The following is a 22,965-nucleotide window of genomic DNA, read 5'->3' on the forward strand; positions in this document are numbered from 1 at the left end:
ATCTTTATCTCTTACTATCTACTAAGAGTGAGAAACACTAATCGGTTGGTTTTCCTCTTGGATATGCCTGTCCGGTGATGGAACACAACTCTGAACCTAGCTCTACCTCCATTTTTGTTTCCCTGAAAATCTTTCTCCACAAAGTCCCAAGACTGACATAAAATTCAAACCTGTTCAAATTTAACTGATTTAGAAACTCTTCGTTGTTTCTGTGTGGCCAACTGCTAAGAAACGTTAGAATCTCTAGAGCAAGGTAGAAATGCATCTAATTTTGAAAAAGCCTTCTATAGAGAATCAGTTAATGTGGTGCCATTACTGGGATTGTTTTATACATGTTAGTAGTATTAAGAACCATCGTCTCATAAGATAAAATTCCCTTCTTCTACATGTAAGCCTTCAACTAGCTTGACCCTCTTGTCTCACACACACCACTCTTGGCTTCTTTATAATTAGCACCAAATTGCTATACACTTAATATTCTGTGTGTTGTTTTTTCACTAGCCTACATCTTTGTTCTTCCTCATCCCCTATTTGCTTGGTTAACTTTTTGTTTTATAACTTGAATCTCTTACTATCTATTAAATTAAATATCTTATTCCTTGTCTGTGAATTTGAATGTATTCCCCTAAATGACACAATCGTATTCATTTTTAATGTACTACTTAGGGAAATAGGATAAGTTAGGTTTATGGGTAGGGTGCAACTTTCATAACTTGTTTAAGAAGAAGGAAAGATGTGGAAGTAACAGAACTTTTGCTGAATTCATTTTATGAAACAGTGCTTAATGATTATTCATAAATGCTATTTTATTATAAATCTTGACTAATTAAAAATATGAATGAGGAATGATGTACACCTTCAACCTTGTTCCATTTTGCTTTCCTAGGAAGCTATATTTACAGCCTTGATTAAAGAAAATAATCCAGAGGTGAGTTTTGCATTAAGTGCTTTCCTAGACTTGTTTAATTGATAGAAGCCTTGGTTGTTTGTGTTCACTTGCTAGAAATTAAAGGAAACCTTAGCACTAATTTTAAAATTAAATGCTTTTAATCTATGTTATACATTTGATACTTCAGCTGTGTTTTTCTTTTCCTATGCTCTCTCTTAAAAAAAAAAATTACAGGCAAACATAGAAAAAATATACAGTCGGTTTATACATCTTAATAACTTGCCAGAAGCTGGACTTCAGTGTGTACTTTGTGTTGGACTTCAGTTTGGAAAAGTGGATCACCATATATTCTTGAGTAATAAAAACAAGGTAACTAAGTCCCTTCTATTTTTATTTGTATGTGCTCTAAAGAATATAAAACGAAATCCTGTATTATTATGGTCTGCAACTTTTAATTCAGCTTCTGAACTGAAGCACCTATAAGCATTGCTCAGCCTCATAGCAGAATTATGGTAGAAGATTGTATTTTCTTTGGGCTGTGACAAAAAGGAAGATCGTCTTTCTCCTAGAACCTAGTTTTAAGGGGAAATAAAACAAATGAAAGATAATAGTGCAAAGAGCATTAATTTATGGGGAAGTTTTAGACTTGAATTCATCTAGCTTTAACCACCTTTATACCCTGGCTAAGTTGGTTTAAACATTTTATTTGTAAAATGAAAGGGTGTTGCCAGGTATTTTCTAAAGTCCCTTCCAGCCATAAAACACCTAGAGAGTTGGGTCTCTCTGTTTAGTTATATGGAAAGTATAAAATGATCATTCTTTACTTCTATGCTTTGGCTTCTTCCCTTAAAAGACATTAACTTCTTTACATTTGCTATGCCCTCTGTTTAATGTTTAATCCAAATACATGTCCATTACAAGTAGATTTTAATCAACCTTATATTACCAAGAAAATTATAGTTTCATATGAAAGGTGGAAATATTTGCTTTATAAAAAGTAGCTAATTGACCAACAGCTAGTTATTAATTTCTGTGACAAGCTTCTAACTGATACATAGAACATGTTTGGTACTTTAGAAATAGTGATATAGGATGGAAGGGAGATGATAAATGGCATAAGGAATTCTAAATAATTACTTTAGACATTTTTAATTCTCGGTTCTTCCTCATCCACTACTTTGCTTAGTTAACTTTTTGTTTTATAATTTGAATTCTCTTATTAGCTTCCTGCACACACCCTGATCAGGGATCTTATCCAGAATTCAACTAATAGGTGTTGGGACAATGCTCTAACCAACTGAGCCACACTCCTTTTAATTTTGCCTTGACTTTTCAACATTTTAATGTTTTGTTTACTTTGAAATAAGGATTAACTTTACCTTTTAAATTACATGTTTGTAATTTCATGTTTGAAATATGGAAAAACAAAGATTCATACTTTGAAAAATTAAAAAATATTTTATTGTAAAATAACATAAAATTTACTATTTAACTATATTTAAATGTTAGTTCAGTGGCATTAAGCATATTCACATTGTGTAATCATCACCACTATCCATCTTTCCATTAAAGAGTAACTCCACATTCTCACTCTTCCTAGCCCCTGGCAGCCACCATTCTACCATTCTGCTTTTGGTCTCTATGAATTTTACTAGATACCTCATATAAGTGGAATCATACATTATTTGTTCTTTTGTAACTATCTTATTTCACTTAGCATAATGTCTCCCAATATGTCTTGTATCATATATCAGAATTTTCTTTTTAAGGCTGAATAATATTTCATTGTTTGTATATGCCACACTGTGGATGAACACTTGGGTTGCTGTCACCTTTTGTGCACCAGGCCTCATATATATATATATGGCTAATATGCAAAGTGTCCCCTCGGAAGTTCAACTGGGAGACTGAGAATTCGATTGCTTGCTATGAAGTGTGCTGACCACCAGGGTGTGGGGTCGAACAAAGGAAGGCCGCAGCCGGGGAAGCCAGGGAAGGAAAGCCCCATCATCTGCCAGGCCCAGGGACCCTACCCATGCACGAATTTTGTGCACCGGGCCTCTAGTTGTGAATAATGAACATCAATGTCCAAATATTTGTTCAAGTCCCTGCTTTCAATCCTTTTGGGTATATACCAAATAGTGGAACTGCTAGATGATACGGTAATTGTTTGTTAAATGTTTTTAGGAACTATTCTTCCCTTTCTTTATCTTCTCCAAAGGCAATTCTTCAGTTAGATAGTCCTGAATCTGCTCAGTCAATGTACAACTTTCTGAAACAAAATCCACAGAACATAGGTGACTGTATATTGACCTGTACATTATCTCCAAAAGTGGACTCATTAGAGGTAAGATTTTTTTTTTAAATCAACTTTTGTGCTTTTAGAATATAACAAAAGCATAAAGGTCATTCTCCCAAAGCTAGGTGATATACACTGAAGGTAATTTCAAGGATGATGTTCTTGGCCAGTAATCAAACTGGTTTTGCATTTTAGATTCTTTCATTTAAAAATTTGTTTTGCAATCACTGACAATTTTTATATTATGGAGCAGTATAAATTTGAGAATAAATTGAGGTAATTTTGGAAAGTTAGCATAAAACTTATTTTGGCTTTGCCCTAGTATAAAGAAGTTCTTTTATTCTTTTATTTATTTAAATTTTATTTATTATAAACTTTCTTCTTGTATAAGAAATAAGATTTTACAGGTTCTTGGCTTATGCACTAATAATACATGTATGAACATTACAAATAGTCCACCTTTGAAATTCAAATTCATGTTTTCTAACAGTTTCATTGTATGTGTATCAGTAGCAGTGGGTAAACATTAGGGCTTATATTTGGTGACTGAATGTTTTTTGTTTGTTAAATATACCAAAAATCTTGTGTAGCTCAAGAAAATGAAAATTCATATTAAAACCAAATTAAATAGAGCACCTATAAGTAATTGCATCATGATAGGTACTGACCAAGCACAAATTGAAGGAGTTGTTTAACCTGATTATTTCAGGTAAAAATTTGGAAATTTTAGTCCTTGTTTCTCAACAGAACATTGTGTTTTTAAATTTATTTTTACGCATTTTATAGTTATTGCTTTGTTCAACTAAGTTCAGTAATTACATAAAACCTCTGCCTACATTGCTACTTTACTTCCTGAACCCTTACTCATAACCTTATTCTGACATTTTAGTAGATTGGAGATCCCATTTGGCTTTTGTAAAAAAATCTTAGCTACATCACTAATAAGTTAGCCTTTGCCATATTGGATGGTAGAGGCAGGTAGACTTCAAGATATTGTAATTCTCTATAATAATAAAAGCATTAATACGCTAATTAGAACAAACGTCCTTCTTAGACAAAGCCCTTCTTAGACAAAGCCGTGGTATCAGGGGCTGTGGTGGTGGGGACCAAGCCCCTTGCAGGAATATCATGCATTGGGCCTCTAGTATAAGAAGGAAAGCCCTAAGCTAGGGATTAGACTATGAGATTAAAATGATTCCTGTACCCATAGTTTTTAAATAATAGTTTTTAATTTATGTTGTAGAATTGTGCACTGGAAACCTGTATATTATTGTTGACAAGTGTCACTCAATTAACTAAAAGGAAATAAAATAAAGGGAATATATTTTTGCTTGTTTTGTTTACTCAGTGTAGTATTTCCTAAGTGCCTAGCCCAGTGATTGGTAGGTAGACACTGAATTTTAATTCCTGCTTCCATTTTGGGCCCCAAACATTGCTTTCTTTGTGGTTCAGACACGTTTAAATATTATTAGTATTGTTAAATTTTGTCCAACTTTTCTAGGTGTTTTGAATAGCAGACTTTTTCAAGTCAACTAATTTCCCTTATGAATAGAAGTTTTTTTCAGTAACATTCGCACATTGAAGATGTTGATATTTGAGATTGATTGTTTTTATTCTTAGTTAAAGTTGTTATTTTCAGGCTTTTAAAGTTAAAAATTTATTTCCTATTTATGTCAACACTAAAGAAACTTACTTTTCTCATTAGTTGCTATGTGTTAGTTTTCCTCTATAACCTAACCTTAATAAAAGTAAGTTCTAGAACCTGATAGTTAAGTGGTCACTGAAATTTAACATTTACTTTAATATATTTTAAGTGATTTGTTTTTGTTTTATTTTTTTGCTTAGATTTTAAGAATTGAAATCATTGCATTGATGGGTTAAATATTTAAAGTTCAGTAGAATAGGCTCTACTAAAATGTGGAATTATGTTACAGGCTCAAGCTGAGAAAAACCAAGAACTAGGAAAGGAAAGGTATGTGATTTAAGTTTACTAACATTTTCATCTAGTATTTAGTTAATTACTGCATTTCATTTCTATATTTTGTAGAAATTGTTCACCTGTACAAAAATACTCTTATTTTACATGTTCATTTTGTATATATATAAGTGTTGTGATTTTTTCTTTTGGCTTTGTTGACCAGTGGGGCAATTTTTATTTTTGTTTTTTTGTCTCGGTGTTTATAGATTTCTGTTTAGAAAAACTTATAAACACAGTTTGAGTTAAATATGACTTCTTTATTAAATGTTTTGCTAAGATTCTTAAACAACTCAACTCTGTGATTAGTTTTATATTCTTCATGTTAGATTTTCTTTTGCAATATAGTTACAATGGTAAAACTTTAATCTTTTTGCATAATTTAAAAAAAAATTAGATTTAAAACCAAAACAGTAATGTTCAGTGTGTATTTTGATACTTTTTAAAAACAACTGGGGTATGGAAAAGGATATTTGTAAAACAGTAATGTGTATGCTGCTTTATATTTTCAGAGGATGAAAGTTTGTTCCTCAGAATCTACGCTAAGTAGTGACTTTGTTTTGACCACATTGTCTTTTTAGTCATTCTCTAATCCTGATGAATCCACTCATATACCACCTTTGCCCCACCAATGAATAACCTCCCTATTACTACTTTTCATTGGGATTTACTGATTTAAACTCTTTATTCTTTCCTTATACCCTTATTTGTTGGAATTAATGTAGTAAGAGCTTTTAAGTATTAAAGAGCATTTTGAAAGTGTTTAAAATGTGGAGAGTTTATTTGATGAACTAATTTTAAGATGCCTGAAGAACAGAAAAATAGGAAGTTTTACTGATTTTTCTCCTCAGTAATTAATATTTATAAAGGAGTCTTTTAAATGATAAAGATGATTATGAGTACATTAAAATATGTTGGTGACTTGAAGCAATAAATTTGATGTATGTGTCAGCACAGACTTCCAGTTGTACATCATACCAATTATATTTATATGACTAAGAAGTAATACCAAAAACAATGTTTGATATAAAAACCCATGAATGGCTTAATAAAGTAAGAATGCCACATGTAGTAGTAAAGATAGACCTATAGTTTGGCCACAGTAACTCTGTCTGGTAAGTAAAGTATGTTCTTTGAAAATCCTGTTTTAAATATTTCATCTGACAAAATTTCTTTCAGGTCTTCAGGAATAGGTTTCATCTGTGTTTTGGTCATTTTTTTCCTCTCTTGTTTTGATTTTTAAAAATCATATATATTAATGAATTTAGAGATTATTATCTAATCTTAAAAATCAATTAAAAAATTCTAGCACTAATAACTTTTTAATTCCCATTTTGCGATCAGTTTTTTTTTTCTCTGACTTATGTGACATTAGAGAAAAAGATGTGAGTTGTAGCCCAAATACTTCACATTTGTTTATTGGAGTTAACCGATTATGAGAAAATATGGGTGCTTATTTTTGCCTGCTTTTTGATAGTTCAAGTATTTAAATGTATTTCCTACTGAATGGAAATCTCACGTGGATATATTAATAATTCAATAATAACTCTACATTTTGCCTGTTCTCATCTTCCCCCACATAACATCATTTATCATGTGACTAAGGCTCAAAATAAATATACAAGATAAGATTTTCACCAGTTCATTCATAATGTTGGGAAGTAGCCAGTGACCTTCTGAAATAAATGCTAATCTTCAGTATTGTTAAGACTCAGTCTAAAGTTTCTTGTAAATTGTATGGTATCGTGTTACCATTTGTTTTCATGCCCAGCTTTTATTGTATGTCTTTTCTGAAGATTTGACACTCGTGTGTTATAGGGAGTGGGGAGGTGGGACAAAGGGTGGGAAATTAATGTATCCCAAATGCCTTCCTGGGATCAGTTTTTTGTGCCATTTCCCAGAATATGATTGTTTTCCTTTGTTCTTCTGAAAGACTGATTATTTGACTTCTGATGTTAATAATTACATGCATTTGACATTTCAAAATGACTTTCTAAGCTAACTGGATGAATTTTTAGGTCTGTACCCATATTAGCCAAAAAACTAGATATTGGTAAATGAATTCTTTGAAGAAAGCACTGTAATTTAAAACAAAACAAAACAAAAAAACCCACACATGGCACAAGAACAAATAATGGAATTGAGCCATTTTCCAAGTAGGTCTGTGCTCTTTGTTTGAAATATGGAACTGCTGCATTGTGATTCATTTTACAGAAAAGATAATAGCTTTTTTTAAAAATTGACAAACGGTAAATATGGCAAAGGGGAAGGACTTGCTGTATTCTAGAGCCAGGAATCAAAATCCCCATTGCTTGTCTTCTAGACCAGAAGATTGGTGTTTTTGTAATAGCCTTAATTTGTAAAGGCTTTAGAGTTAAATCACTGTTCTGTAATGAGGCAGGAACTTGAATTTAATTCTTATCATTGAAAATGAGTCTTGTGATTTAAAAACAAAAAGTTTATATTGTATATTTCAGAAATCATTTATGTAACTGCTCTAACTGAATGACACAACTTTTTCTTGTTTTTGTGATATTTGTGCTTGACCACAAGTTTTATTTTGACTAGTCCTCAGAATTTGGAACACTTAAAATCACCCATTAGCGTTTTTTAATATAAGGGATGTGAATTATTTAAAATAACATTTAAATTCTTTTAGCGTGCAAAGGGTAGTTTATAGCTTATATAAATGAATAAGATATATGTATTGATTAAGGTCTGTTGTTACTGGCGCTTTAACTTAAATTCCTCAGCCTTTTTGCCTTTACACTTTTTATCAAGAGGTATTTTTCTGAACTCTTAAAAAAAAACTTTTCTCCTTTGGAAGTTTAAACTTACCAACTTTAGGGAGAGGACTAGTTTATTGGCTCCCAATTATTAGAACCTTATGTGATAGCACTTTTTTCCAAACTTCTAAAAAATTATTAACGTGTCAGGACAGATACATATTATCTTGTGCTCAATAAAGATATATGAACACCTCTTACGAAGCATATCATAAGGGGTGTCTCATCACCTTCTGTTTCTTAAAGTAGGGGGAAATGTAAATACTCTTTACTATGAGGTATTGATGTGCACGATCACTTTCTGTCTGGTGTCTTCCTCCAACCTGCTGCTTCTGATGTAATTAAGTGAATGTATTTGTTGCACTTTAATTTGTGTTGATAACATGCTGGACACTATCTTCAGAAGCTTGGATTTTCCTTGTTACCCTTCAAGATTCATCTGATCTTTGGAGCATTGATAATAGTTTATTCTGTCTCTGTCTCGATGAAAGTAGTTTAATTACAGAATTACACTTTTTCTTACTTTTCATTTGGAAAGACCACGATTAAATAACATCAACTACATATATTTCCTCCATTCTGAATAATTTTACTTACATTTTTTTAATTATGTATTGGAATTGTATATTATTCTCTATAACTGGAAATATTTCTCTTAACATATTTCTTCTCATAATATAGCCAAAGGTACATATTTTATAAGACTTCATATTTATGTTAGGGTGATACTACTATCAGTTTCATCTTTAACTTTATTTATTTATTTTTTAATATATTGTATTGATTTTTTTTTTGCCCCCTTGTCTCCCTCCCATACATACCCTCTCTCCCCAGTTTTATGTCCATTGGTTGTACTTATATGCATGTATTCAAGTCCTTCGGTTGATCTATTATCTCCCCCAGATCTTCCTCCCCTCCCCACTGTAGTTTGACAGTCTGCCTGTTGCTTTACTTTCTCTGTATCTGTCTCTTGGTTCATCAGTTTATAATCATCTTTAACTTTAAATATCCAACAGGGTATTAAAATTTCCAAGGAATGTTTTGAGTATTATTAATAAATACATTTCTTGGGAAATTAAAAACAAATCTGTTTCATTCCCCCCAAAAAGAAAGAGGTGACTTACCATCAGTTTCTGTTTATGTTGTTCCTTTTAGGTGAGATTTCAGATTTCAATGCGTAGATTATTAATTTTATTGTAGAGCTATATATATATTATTTCAGTTACCACTGTTTGAAAGATGGGACCGAATAATAAGATGCAAATTTAAGACAGTAGGAAAAAATTTATTTTAATTTAAATGAGTACAAGGATCCTAACAATGGTAATAATTTTGCCATTTCCTTTGAACTAAAAAGAAATCTTCAGTGCACTGAAGGATCTCTTTAAAATTTTTGTATTGTTTACATATTTACATCAATACATCTTAACCATTTTAATGCCGATTGGCTGGATTTCCCTATGCTAATTATTAATGCATCAGGAAGTCTTAACAATTGGCATCAACAGGATTATTTATGATGGTTGAATTCTCATCATAGTTTGATTTTTGTTTGTGTTTTTGTTTGTGTTCTTTTTTGTTTGTTTTTAAATACTTTTAGCCCTGACTTGAAAAACAATCCAGTTGGTGAAAGTGAGGCGCAAACAGCAGCTGATAGTGCCTCTGTTAAACCTAGTGAGGTTGAAGCAGCAGCTATTCCCAGCATTCAAAACGAAACTTCCGTACAGCAGGAAGAGTTTTGTGAGGAAGAACCTGACAAAATACTATGTGACTCTGACTTTGCTGTTGAAACCTTGGAAATTGAAACTCAAGGAGAGGAGGACAAAGTGGAAATTCCTCTTGAAGAATCCATTCCAACCAGTATTGAATTATCCACCGAAAATGTGGAGGAGTCCATTTTAAATCAGCAGGTGTATACCAGTGACCTTGGGACGGAAGAGGCAGAAATTAATTCTGAAACAGAATTAGCAACATCCGACAGTGCATTTATAGAAGAAAGGAACATCCGAGGAATTCTAGAAGAATCTCCATCTGAAGCAGAAGACTACTTTTCTGGGATTACACAGGCTATGATAGAAGCTATAGCTGAAGTGGACAAACATGAAACTGTTTCAGAAATAGTACCATCTACTTCTGCTGTGACCCTGGTACCAGGAATTTCCACTGGGGATGAGAAGACAATGAGCAAAAAGGGAATTTCTGAAAAAAGTGGCATGGATGAACAGGAGGAGAATGAATTTAATACTAAGGAATCCAAAATGGATCTGCAAATAGGAACAGAGAAGGCTGAAAAGAATGATGCTAGGATGGATGCAGAGAAGGTGGCAAAGATTGTGGTACCAATGAAAGAAAAGCCTGCAGAAAACACTGGGATCAAGGCATGCCCAAATAAAGGAGTGTGCCAGGCCAGTAAGCCTGATGAAACTAGTAAAACTAGTATGCTGGCTACATCAAATGCACCTAGCAGTAAATCAAGCATCAAGGCTGGTATGGTCTCTTCTCCAAAGGCAAAACCTACAGTTTCAAAATCTGAAAACCAGAAAAGTTTACTAAAATCTGTACTCAGAGATCAAATAAATGCTGAAAAGAAACTTTCTGCCAAGGAATTAGGTCTTAAACCTGCAAGTGCCAGGTTGGCTGAAAGCAGCAGTAAAATCAAATCCACTCAGAGCGGTATTACCAGAGGAGGCAGTGGAAGGATCTCGGCCCTGCAAGACAAGGACTCTAAACTGGATTACAGGGATATTACAAAACAATCTCAGGAAACAGAGGCTAGACCTTCCGTCATGAAACGGGATGACAGCAACAATAAGGTGAGGAGGGTAGGAAGAATGGCTCAGTGTGTTTGAAGTGATTAGCTCTCCTGTTGTAGCTTTGGAGTAGGAGATGTAATCTTGTTTTATATTCTCATCTCCTCACTTTGCTCCCAAGCTTCCATGTCCCTTCTGGTTCCATTGGTCTAAGCTGATAGACACTTAGAATAATAAGCTCAAGTTCGTAATTATTAATAGGTTTGGAAACCATTATTTGGATAAAATGTGGTCAGAAACTTAACTTTGTGGTTTAAAAATAAAGTCTGCAGTGAGTCTCCTGAAGTGACTTACTACTCTGCTTCTGAATGGGAAACTTTTCTTTTTGAAATTGAAGCTTTATCAGCTTACTGATTGCCCAACTTAGACATTGTTGGAAAAGGTCAGTAAAACTGAATTTACCTACAACTTCTAGATTATGTCTTTACTGTTATTAACCGGTGACTTAGTTTGGAATACCTGGTAAATATTGGCATAAATGAATGTGTTTGGATAATGTTTGTTGTTTGAATTCTCTTTCTAAAGAACACTAATAACCTAGTTGTAAATTCTTTTTTTTTTTTCTTCTATATTTTTTACTTAATATTTCAGACTTTGGTTGGGCAAAACACTAAGAACCCTAAAAGTACCACTGGTAGAAGTTCCAAATCTGAAGAGGTGAGAAATAGTTTATTAAAACAAACCCTTCTGTTCTCTCGATAAAAAGGATAGGAATGAAATGTTTTCTTTTCTTTGGACCATATTACCAATTTGTTTTTTACCTTGAACTAGGCTAGTTTGAGGTTGTTTTTTTGATTTGTTTGTTTGTTTGTTTAAACTATTACAAGTAGTAGTACACATGTATCCTTTTTTCCCCATTGACCTCCCCCCTGCCTCTCCTATCTCCTGGCACATGCCCTCCCCGCTCCCACGCTTACCCCTCTCCAGTAGTGTCTGTGTCCGTTGATTATACTTATTTATATGCATGCATACAAGTCCTTAGTTTGTGTTCTTGATGCAGGGCAAAAGTTAACCCAGGGACAGAAAGAGAATTAGGGTAGGAAAAAGCCTTTAATCTCATATTGATAAGAATAGGTTATAAACACAGAATAAAATGACATGTGAAAAGGAGACTGGCACCCAACTAGAGTCTTCCCCTTATTTTGCGACACTTCCAAAAAGGTAGTCATTTTGATAAATGGATGGGCTCTATGATTTATTTTTCTGATACTTGGTTGCACTGCCAAACATACAGATACATTTCATGTTTGTTTGCTATTTTAGGATTCCACCGTTCATACATTTTTTTTCCTAATCTTTTTATTTACTTACTCTGGTAGGGGAAGAATTTGAGTCTGTTTTATTGGGGAAAGGGAATATGTTAGTTTAAGAAACAGAAATAAGGATATGGTTATTCCATTGACTTAATAAGATGATAATACAATTGCTTACAGATTCCTTCCTCACCAAATTACTGGGTATATATTCAAACGTCATTATTATATGTACTAATAATTGATCATTGATAACAAACTAAATGTTATAGGACAGTGGTCGGCAAACCGCTGCCTGAAGCCACATGTGACTCTGGCCCCTGGAGTGTGGCTCTTCCACAAAATACCACGTGCTGACTCGCACGTACGGTGCGATTGAAACTTCGTGGCTCACTCGCAGAGGTCGGTTTTTGTCCTGGGCTAGTCTGTTTTGAAGAAGTGGCGTTAGAACACTCAAGGGGCCAAAGAGCCGCATGTGGCTCACAAGCTGCGGTTTGCCAACCACTGTTGTAGGAAAAGCCTGCTGGGAATTTATTTTCTTTACTATTGGCATTATTTAAGTCCAGTAATACTTGCCACTATGTCTTAGTAATTTTCCATATAACTTTATCAATATGTTAACTTTATATTTCAGTGTTGCATATCTTACAATATATATTACATATGAACTGGTCAATGGAACCATCTTGATAGCTATTTACTTTCTAGCTTCATTGTGATATTTAACATATGAAACAGTCAATTCTTTATATTAGATTGTTTGATAAATGTTTTTGTAGTATTTTTGTGCATCATTTTAAAACTTGTACATTATTTAGGAATTAATTATAGTGTTATTGAAATTAAGTGAAGGTGGGATTAGATTATTACTGGGGTTTTACCCTTGGCATTGTTTAATTTGTGAATCACAGCTAACTCATTTGGCAGACTTTTAAAAATAACAAATTTCAACCTTTTGTTAACTTGTCACTGAAATTCTCACAAATTATATTTCATGCAAATTTACTGGGACTATTTGAAATGTAGTCAGTTTATTAGTTATTCACAATTCTTTGATTTTTTTTTTCTTAACCTTTCAAACAGGAACTATTATATCCATTTAATTTGGATGAATTTGTTACTGTGGATGAGGTTATAGAAGAAGTGAATCCTTCGCAAGCCAAACAGAATCCACTAAAGGGAAAAAGGAAAGAAGCCCTCAAAAATATTCCTTCCTCTGAACTTAATGTAAAGAAGAAGAAAGGGAAAACTTCTGCCCCTCATGTTGTCGAGGGACAATTATCTTTTGTAACATTGGATGAGATTGGGGAAGAGGAAGATGCATCTGCACACCTGGCACAAGCTCTAGTCACTGTAGATGAAGTTATTGATGAAGAAGAAGTAAATATGGAAGAAATGGTAAAAAATTCAAATTCACTTCTTACATTAGATGAGTTAATTGATCAAGATGAGTGCATATCCCACAGTGAACCTAAAGATGTTACAATACTGTCGGTGGCTGAAGAACAAGATCTTCTCAAACAGGAATGCTTGGTAACTGTGGATGAAATTGGAGAAGTAGAGGAGCTACCTTTAAATGAATCAGCAGACTTAAATTTTGCCACTTTAAATACTAAAGGAAATGAGGGAAATACTGGAAGTGATCCCATTGGCTTCATTTCTTCCCAGATGCCTGAAGACCCTGCTACTTTGGTTACTGTAGATGAAATTCAGGATGACAGTAGTGATCTGCACTTAGTGACTTTGGATGAAGTAAATGAAGAGGATGAAGACTTTGTGGCAGATTTTGATAACCTTAAAGAAGAGCTTAATTTTGTTACTGTTGATGAAGTTGGAGAAGAGGAAGATGGAGATGATTTAAAAGATGTATTAGCACAAAGCAAAAATGACCATCCCACAGATAAAAGGGGCGATAGGAGAAAGAGAGCTGTGGACACAAGGAAGACAAAACTTGAAGCCTTGTGCCAAGTGGGTCCAATAAATGTGAATGTTATGGAAGAAGATCTGAACACCATGATTGAGAGGCACTTAGAAGGTAGATACTTAGACGCGGTTGTTTTTCTGTTTCATGAGGGTTTTACATTAAAAAAAATTTTTTTTAATATGTTGCAGTATTTCTAATACTTTTACTCTGTTTTGAAAAGAGAAGCCAACAAATAGTTATAGCCAAGGAAATGTATAGAGCTTTCACAGATTTTTCTTACAGAGTAGCCCTCGCCCCACGTTATTATACCTCAAGAAAAGATACCAAAACCAAAAAGCAAACTAGAGTACCAATATTATAATTGGAATGAAATGGTATATTTGCATTTTGTGGAATACCAGCTTTGGTAAATAGAAGGTTGTTTATACTAGACCCTTGTACTTTTGGATTTAGAAGAATCCAAGAAGGTACCATTTCACTGAAGTAATATTTTGAGGGTATATGACAATAGGTCAACTCACTTTCAGGACTTGAGGGAGATCAAAATAATATCAAACAAGGAAATCCTGAAAGAGTTATCCATATTAAGAAGAAAAAAATACTAGGAAGGTCTCACAGGTTTGTGGAACAAAATAAAGTATGTATAGGCTTCTTAGGGAACAGAGGTAGGAAGGTATAGTTTGGAACAAGATAAACCAGAAAATAAAAGAAGACTGTTTAGACTAATGCTGAGTGTTTTTAAATAAAATGTTCTTATTTTATATTAGAAATGAGCTTCCTTCCCAAATTTGAGTATTATCTTGTTTGCAAAAAAGGTGTTAAAATTGTTACTTAGAATTAAAAGCAATTTAAATATTGTTATTGTAAATAATAGACTTCTTTTCTTTTTTTTCTTTTTTTTTAAGCTAAAATGCCAACCAAGAGAGTTAGAATTGGGACAACTCCACCATTGGAAAACACAGTTGAGACAGAACCAGAGCAAGATGAAGAGGAGGCCTACCAAATTAGTGAAGGTAAAGCAGGATTGATGGAAGGGGGACAAGAGAGTAACACAGCACGGGGTCTTAGATCTACCACTGCAGAAGAAAAGTAGAAAAACAGTGAAATAGCTTGTTGGGGGGCAGGAGGCATAGCCTTATAATTATTAGATCTGAATAAAGATTGTTTTACTTTTGTAATTTAGAGAGGTAAGTGGAATATAATGAAATGGGATTATAGAATAGTAGGCAATCCTATTATAATAGAATGTGACAAATTTATAAAAGTGATCCCTGAAAGGGGTTATTCTGATCATGTTGCAGTATCAAGTGGAAATCATTTATTAACTAGCTCTTACTTGTAGATCAGACTTGTTGCTTTGTGGATGCTGCCAAGCAACCAGCCAGTGAATTCAGATGTCTTAATAACATTAATAAAACTGTGTTGAACAAATAGGGAACATTGTCTAAGTGTAACAGAGTTCTCTAGACATGAAACAAGTATTTGTCATTGTGTCTCTTATGATCGTAGCAAAATGCTAAAAAGGGTAGGGGGGAAAAAAAGCATACCATTCCAGATCTCAAGTTTATTGATTCAGAGAGGTAAAGCAAAATATCAACTACCAAGTGACTTAAATAGCCATTGCAACATCCTCTTTATAGCACCCTTCTTCCCATCTTGCTTTCCTATATTCTCTAAGGAAAAACTGTGATCAGTCCAAGTTCATTGAATCTGATCTTAGTTGGCCCTTCAGTGCTGCTCCATAATCTATAGGCCTCCTTCCTTTCCCATTTTTTCTTACCAGTTGTCATGTAAACCTTTTCTCCCCTCTGCATCGTCTAGTCCATTTCTCACTGTATAGTCTTGCTTTCATTTCTATTTACCAGAGCAAATATACGATCTCCTCTTTCTGCCATCTTGTGTTTTACCTACATTGGCTCCTCACACTTAAAATACGCCTAAGACTTTCCCCTTTAAAAAACCATGCCCTTCACTTTGGAATCCTAGCTGCCACCTTATCTCCTTTCTTTTAAAGCAAAGCATTTAGAAAAAATATCCACTATTCTTCATTTCCTAACAAACTGGATATATTTTGGCTTCTTTTGTAACCACCTTCCTGAATTGGTATTGATAATCTCCATTGGGTTGTTGTGAAAGTTGGTTGTTTTTTTCCTTCTCAATTTGGTTTTATTTTACTTCTCTGCATCATTTGTTACTACTGATCATGCCCACTTTCTTGAAGCTCTCTCCCAACTGTTACTCCTCTGTCTGTCTCTTCTGTATAACCTCTCCTTGATACCAAGCCGTAGTTAGTGGCTTAGTTGAAGAATGAAGAATAGAGAAAGGATGATTGATTTACTGCTTCTGTAACAACATATTTTCATTAATGCAGAGATAATTTGTTTGGTAATATGTTTTCTAGCTTAAGACTTCATTTTTAAAACTTAAATATTTGTTTTAATTTATTTAAGTTATTATATAATTATTATTATGAGATAAATGTCTTTAGAGCTTCAGGAGCAAAATGTGTTTGAAAAAGTTTTTTCCTTTGATAAGGGAATAAACTTTTGTTGGAAGATACTGGAGGCTATTTTAACTATCAAGTCAAGAAATGAAATACAGTCTTTTATTGATTCTTTAGGATTTGATAACCAGTAAACTGCAATGAATAAGAGAAAAATGAAAAATGCTATCATAATTCCTAGCGGTCTCCTCAGATTTAGTAAAAGTAGTCCAGTTTCCTGGAGAGAGCACTGAACTTGAATTCACAAGTCTTGGCTCTAGCCTCTGTCACTTAACCTTGGGCATGTCAGTTTCTCCATCTATGAAGAAATAGGGATACTAATAATGGTTTGACTGGCCTCTCTTCACATGAGATAAATGCTAAATGAATGATGTGTATATGAAAGGGATTTGTCAAGTGCTATGCAACAGTGTAAAGTATTTCAGCTACTGAGGGTAGTAAATAAGATTGCTTGGAACCAGTTCTGTCTTTGTCTTCCCCCAAGGTCATATTACGCAGTGTCTGCTGACATGAAGTGCTTCTTACATATTATTTATTCTGCTGGGCTTTAACATTTGAATTTTCACTTGTGATTCTAACAAGGGTCTTAGTCTGTCAGTTTTGGCTCATTTCGGTTAATTTTGTTTTTCATTTGTTTGTTTGCTTGTTTGTTTGATGGTCGGAAGGGCCTCAGTACAGAGCATCAAAATTATTCTCTGCTCATGTCCTTTTCCCCTTAATCCACACTCTTTCCCCCAATCCAACACTTTGCATACACATGGTGACTCATGACACTTTATTGAACTTCTTCCATTACCCTTTATTTATTTATTTATTTATTTATTTATTAATCTTTATTGTTCAAATTATTACAAAGGTTCCTCATTTCTTTCCCCCTCCACCAGGTTCCCACACCACCCTCTCAACCTCTGCCCTATCCTCACCCCCACATTGTCCTCATCCATAGGTGCACAGTTTTTTTTTTTTTTTTTTTTTTTTTAATAAGTTTTTATTGTTCATATTATTACAAATGTTCCTTCCCCCCCCCCCCCCCCACCATTGCTCTCCTCCACCAGGTTCCCACCCTGCCCTCTGCCCTTTCCCCTCTCCCCATTGTCCTCATCCATAGGTGCACAGTTTATGTTCAGTCTCTTCCCACGCCCCCCTCTCCCCTTTACCCCAAGAATCGTCAGTTCACTCCCCTTCCATACCTCTGATTCTATTATATTCAACAGTTAATATTGTTCATCAGATTTTTTTAATTTCCTTGGTTTTTAGATTCACTTGTTGATAGTTATGTATTTGTTGTTCATAATTTTTATCTTTGTTTACTTTCTCTTCTGAAAGAACCCCCTTCAGCAATTCATATAATTCTGGTTTGGTGGTGATGAACTCCTTTAGCTTTTTTTTATTAGTGAAGCTCTTTATCTGGCCTTCGATTCTGAGTGATAGCTTTGCTGGGTAGATTATTTTTGGCTGTAGGTTCTTGCTATTCATCACCTTGAATATTTCTTGCCATTCCCTTCTGGCCTGCATGGTTTCTGTTGAGAAGTCAGCTGACAATCGTATAGGTGCTCCTTTGTAGGTTACTACCTTCTTTGCTCTTGCTTCTTTTAATATTCTCTCTTTGTCTTTTGCTCTTGGAATTTTAATAATGATGTGTCTCGGTGTGGTCCTCTTTGGATTCCTTTTGTTTGGAGTTCTGTGCGCTTCCTGGACTTGTAAGTCTAATTCTTTCACCAGGTAGGGGAAGTTTTCTGTCACTATTTCTTTCAGTATGTTTTTGATATCTTGCTCTCTCTCATCTTCTGGGACCCCCATAATTCTGATGTTGGTTCGCTTGAAGTTGTCCCAGAGGTTTCTTACATTATCTTCAATTTTCTGGATTCTCTTGCCTTCTAGCTTCTGTGGAGGAGTGTCTTCTGGCTCTTTATGTTCCAAATCTTTGACTTGATTCTTGCGATCTTCCCTTCTGTTTTTAGGACTCAGTAAAATATTTTTTATTTCAGACAATGTATTCTTTATTTCTTGTTGATCCCTTATCATTTCTTGTTGACTCCTTATTAATTCTAGTTGATCTCTTTTCATATCCTCGTAGGCCTTATCCATCTTTTCTAGGAAATTCTTGAAAAACCTTGTAAGCGTAGATTTGAACTCTATATCCAGACGCTTTTTGTCCTCCATTTCTTTCTTTTGTGATCTATTTTGTTGTCGCATTTCGCAGTTACAGATGGGACGGGGTTTCAGGGTGGAGCCTGCAGCTTTGGCTTCCGTCAGCCCCGCCCTATGCGGGTCCTTCAGTGCTCGCTGCTGCCGGCGCCTCTGAGAGAAAGGTGCCCTCGATTTTCGCCTGCTGCCAAACAGTCTATGCTCTCCCCCAATGAGCCTGGTATTGGGGTTCAGTTCAGTTGGAAGTGGAGTTGGAGGTGGCGTTCAGAGCAGACTGGAGCCCAGGTCTCCTTCCCGTCAGGGCAATCTCGCGGCACAGCTGACCGTCCCTTCTCTGCGCGCAGTGTGCGCGCCGCCGGGACCTCCTTTCGCCTCTCCCCGGGGTTCCGCCTTACAGCCTGGCTCCCTATGGCTGAGCCTGAGTCCCCGGGGTCTGGCCCAGAACCGGGTTCAGAGCAGTTGGGGGCCCAGCACAGTCGGAGCTTTTCTCTCCTTTCCGCTCAGGAACGCCCGCCAGGCACTCGGCCTCCCTCCTCTCCGGCTCCGTCCTCTCCGCGCGCCGCGTCTCCGTACCTTGGGCTTTTCCAGCTCCTCCACGCCTCCTTCTGGTTTTCTCCTTGCTTCTCGCTGTAGAATTTCCAGTCAGTCAACCTTCCTGTAGTTCTGGGCAATGTCCGTTTTATATTTTAGTTGTATTTTATTGAAATTGTTGTGTGCGGCTGCGGCTAGGTGTTCACCTGGGCGCAGCCATCTTGGATCCTCCATAGGTGCACAGTTTATGTTCAGTCTCTTCCTGCATCCACCACTCCCCTTTTCCCCGAGAATTGTCAGTCCACTCCCCTCCCTTATCTCTGATTCTATTATATTCAACAGTTAATATTGTTCATCAGTTCTTTTAATTTCCTTTTTTTTGTTTGTTTGTTTTTTGTGTGTTTTTTTAATTAATAAACTTTTATATTTTTAAGAATAAATTTTGAAATCTAATAATTTTAAACCTTGTTTTCAACCACGCTCATGATCTTGGCATTCTCTGGTGACTTATTGGTTCACGGGTCAATACTCAACCGTTGTGCCCCACTAGCCGTGCTAGTTCATTTCCTTTAAATTCACTTAATTCACTTAAAATCTTATAGATTAAAATCTAAATAGATTACCTATTTAGTCCTCACATCAAAGAATCTTGGAAGAGTGGTCAGGTAGGATTAAACAAGATGAGCCATCAATTAATCTTTGAAGGAAGGGATTATCTAATGTAAGCTTTACAAAATCTGTAAATTTATTTTAAATAACCTTTTTTTTTCTTTAAAAATTTTAATGACTGTAGTTGATGAAGAATCTGACTTTAAGGATTCAGAACCAGAACGAAAACGCAAGAAGATTGAGGACTCTTCTTTAGGGACACCAGAGGCAGCTGATGTTTCTGAAGGTAAAGTAACAATGACACTTTTTTCCTAACCCATGAGAAATAAAATTCAGTGCCATAATGAAGGTTTTGTTGGTTAGATAAATAACAATAACTCATTCAATAGATGATTATTTTAAAGTGGAAATTAGCAAGTTTTGCACATTGACATTTCTGTAAAGTTTATTACACTGTTTTCACCTAGGAAGGAATTTTATTGATTGCACTCTTGAAGTCTAGGATATTTCTCCTTTTATTTCTGGCACTTTGTTTACTGCTCTGGCAAGAATTGAATTAGTACTTGCCCAGGCAGAAATTTCATTTAAGTAGAATATACTGAGAAGCTTAGCTAACCAACTTTGTTATGGCTAGCTAAGATGGTCTGAGGGGCTCCTTATTTGTCAGAATAGCCCTCAAGCAGACAGTTGCCCATCATTTGCCTCTTTCATGTTTTATTTTAATAGGGGATTCCAAAGAGGTTTATTTCCATGAATTACTGTTCTGAAGGATTTCCCTGGCATTCTGGAGGCTATGGAATGTTATAGAATTTGTTAAAGAAATAAAAATATCATTTTTTAAATTAAAAGCTTAATTGCTCTTGATCCCTAGATATATAGCAATCCTAGGTGTATGTTATGTTTGTATATAAGTATATACTGTGCTTGTTTTTTTGTTGTGTTTAGATAAATTGATTAACATAGCTATGATGTATCATAAATTTTCATCCTTTCTCTTTCCAACTTTCTTTCTGTCCTCTAGATTTAGACTTTCTTGTACCGAAGCCTAGATTCTTCTGTCCAATTTGTTCCCTCTTCTACTCCGGTGAAAAAGCAATGATAAATCACTGTAAGAGTGCACGTCATAAGCAAAATACAGAGGTAAATTTCTAACTCCCCATAAAATTTTCAGGTGATGGTATTATAGTCAAACTACCTAAGTGCCAACACAAAATGTACACTGAAGGTATACGCCAGTTGATTTCTCAAGTTTAGAAACCTGTTCCTTCTCATTCATTGTTCCTTGCCAATAACTTCTAGTCTGTCTTTCCTCCAGCAGCATTTGCCCGAGTGGATTCTGCAGATCACTAGTCCCATGTGACACTTCACTCATTAAGTGTAGGAAGTTGTATTCTGATGTGCTCTTGCAGAGTCATTGACACACAGCATATTAAAGTTTCCAAATTGTCTAGTTAGAAAGCACTGCTTAACTATTAGCCCATTTTCTAACCTGATTTAATCATATCCCCTTCCTTTTTCCCAAGTTATACACATCTTCAGGGAGTGCTATAGAGAATTATCATCAGCCAAGTAGCTCTAGTTTCTCCTGTTTGAAACAGAGTTGTTTTTATACATTTTCCATATTGTATTTGTGGCACAGACACTCACCTAACATTTATTAAGTTCTTACTTGCTGGGAACTTATTTAATCCCCTCTGATCAACTTTATGAGGTTGCTGCTATTATTCAATTTTAAAGATGAGGAAACAGTCTCAAAGAGTACCTAAACACGAGTAACCCCAAGATCATATAGCTAGTTAATGGCAGGCCTATGATGTGAACTAAGCTTTGTTTTACTCTAGACTTAAACCCTGAATTGCTATGTTTGAGGGATTTGTTTGTTTGTTTTAGCTCTTGGTTTATTTTTCATACACAAAAGACCTGTTGCTGCCTTTGCACCTTTACATTGCTGTTCCTTTGCTCTCTCCCAGTCCCACTTGTATTGCTGGTTGTTCCTCGTCTTTTAGGCTTTTACTTAAATATCAGCTTCCAGAAAAGCTTTTGCCCAAGAAAGAACGAGCTAAAGTAGAATGTTTTCTCCTCCACAAAAGTGTCAACCTTAAACAATTACCTTATTAATTTTTCCTTCATAGGGCTTACCACCGTCCAAAATTATTTATTTTTTATTGTTTTTCTTCCTCCACTAGAATGTAAGCTTTGTGAGGTGAAGGGCCTTACCTATTTTTTGACCACCAAGTCCCTAAGCACAAAGCATAATGCCTGGTAATCATTAATATCAGGTGACTGATAATGGGGAGGAATGTTAATGTAAGGCATTGTGTTTCAAACGTTTATTTTATAGAATCAGGCTCTTCATATTGTAAATACAGTGAAATAGATTAGGTTGGTTTGTATGCACAGCAAAACAACATCTAATAAATATTGTATGTTATAAATTGATTTTAACAGAAGTTCATGGCCAACCAAAGAACGGAAAAGGAGCAGAATGAGGTTGAAGAAAGAAGCTCAAGCTCTAGGTGATTGGAGAAAAATTTGTTAGAAATTTGTTTAGGGTCCAGTTGATTTGTGTATTTTTGTTATCATTAATTTGTAATTTTTATTTCAGAAGCAAATAATTCATGTTGTACAAATTTCTGATTGCCCTTGATGTAGAGAGACTGATGGGGAAAGTATGATGTGTTTGATTTTTATATCAAATCATCAGGCATGGAAAAATATCTTTTAGAAGTGTTAAATAAACGTTCCTGCTGTATATTTAAAATACCATCTTGTGTTTGTGTCTGATTTATTAAAGACTTGCTTACATCTGATTGCAGACAGGCTTCTTCTCTGTGACCATTATGGCTTGGAATGTTTGGGGATTCTTCATGTGTTAAAACCTTTCTCCAACTACCTATGTACAGGTCAAAGATTTCTTAAAACTCCCAATTTTGTTGGCTAAAATTAGTTTGCAGCATGTTTAACCCAGGTAGATTTGAGTAAAATTCTACTTGATTTTTTTTTTTTTTTTAATGTGGTGGGAAGATATTTTTTCTGCTTCTAAATGTATCTACTATTTCTTTCACAGCCACTTAAGGTAGCTCCTTACAGGTAATTTAATATTAGCCTGAATACACAAAGACAAGCAGCCTTTACTTCTATGCACCACTACTATCACTTTTTAAACACTTGAATTGTTACTGAATAGGTTTGTAAGGAATTATAAGGGTATAAAAAATAGTAATACACTGGGTGGTTA

General features: G+C 34.9%; 1 protein-coding gene across 1 annotated transcript in view; it reads left to right on the forward strand.

Annotated features, from left to right (window-relative positions):
• ZNF638 (zinc finger protein 638) overlaps positions 1 to 22,490 on the forward strand; it is a 116,248-nt gene extending 93,758 nt beyond the window's left edge. The window contains exons 2-12 of the mRNA XM_036436126.2: positions 887 to 928; positions 1,124 to 1,258; positions 3,111 to 3,236; positions 5,123 to 5,160; positions 9,550 to 10,762; positions 11,351 to 11,416; positions 13,096 to 14,047; positions 14,842 to 14,949; positions 19,912 to 20,013; positions 20,749 to 20,867; positions 22,176 to 22,490. Coding sequence (XP_036292019.1) covers positions 887 to 928; positions 1,124 to 1,258; positions 3,111 to 3,236; positions 5,123 to 5,160; positions 9,550 to 10,762; positions 11,351 to 11,416; positions 13,096 to 14,047; positions 14,842 to 14,949; positions 19,912 to 20,013; positions 20,749 to 20,867; positions 22,176 to 22,247 — 2,973 coding nt within the window. The 3' untranslated portion in view covers positions 22,248 to 22,490. The remainder of the gene's footprint in view (positions 1 to 886; positions 929 to 1,123; positions 1,259 to 3,110; positions 3,237 to 5,122; positions 5,161 to 9,549; positions 10,763 to 11,350; positions 11,417 to 13,095; positions 14,048 to 14,841; positions 14,950 to 19,911; positions 20,014 to 20,748; positions 20,868 to 22,175) is intronic.
• Positions 22,491 to 22,965: the final 475 nt, after the last annotated feature.

Source organism: Pipistrellus kuhlii, unplaced genomic scaffold, assembly GCF_014108245.1.
Source record: "Pipistrellus kuhlii isolate mPipKuh1 unplaced genomic scaffold, mPipKuh1.p scaffold_m20_p_13, whole genome shotgun sequence".
NCBI classification, from domain to species: Eukaryota; Metazoa; Chordata; class Mammalia; order Chiroptera; family Vespertilionidae; genus Pipistrellus; species Pipistrellus kuhlii.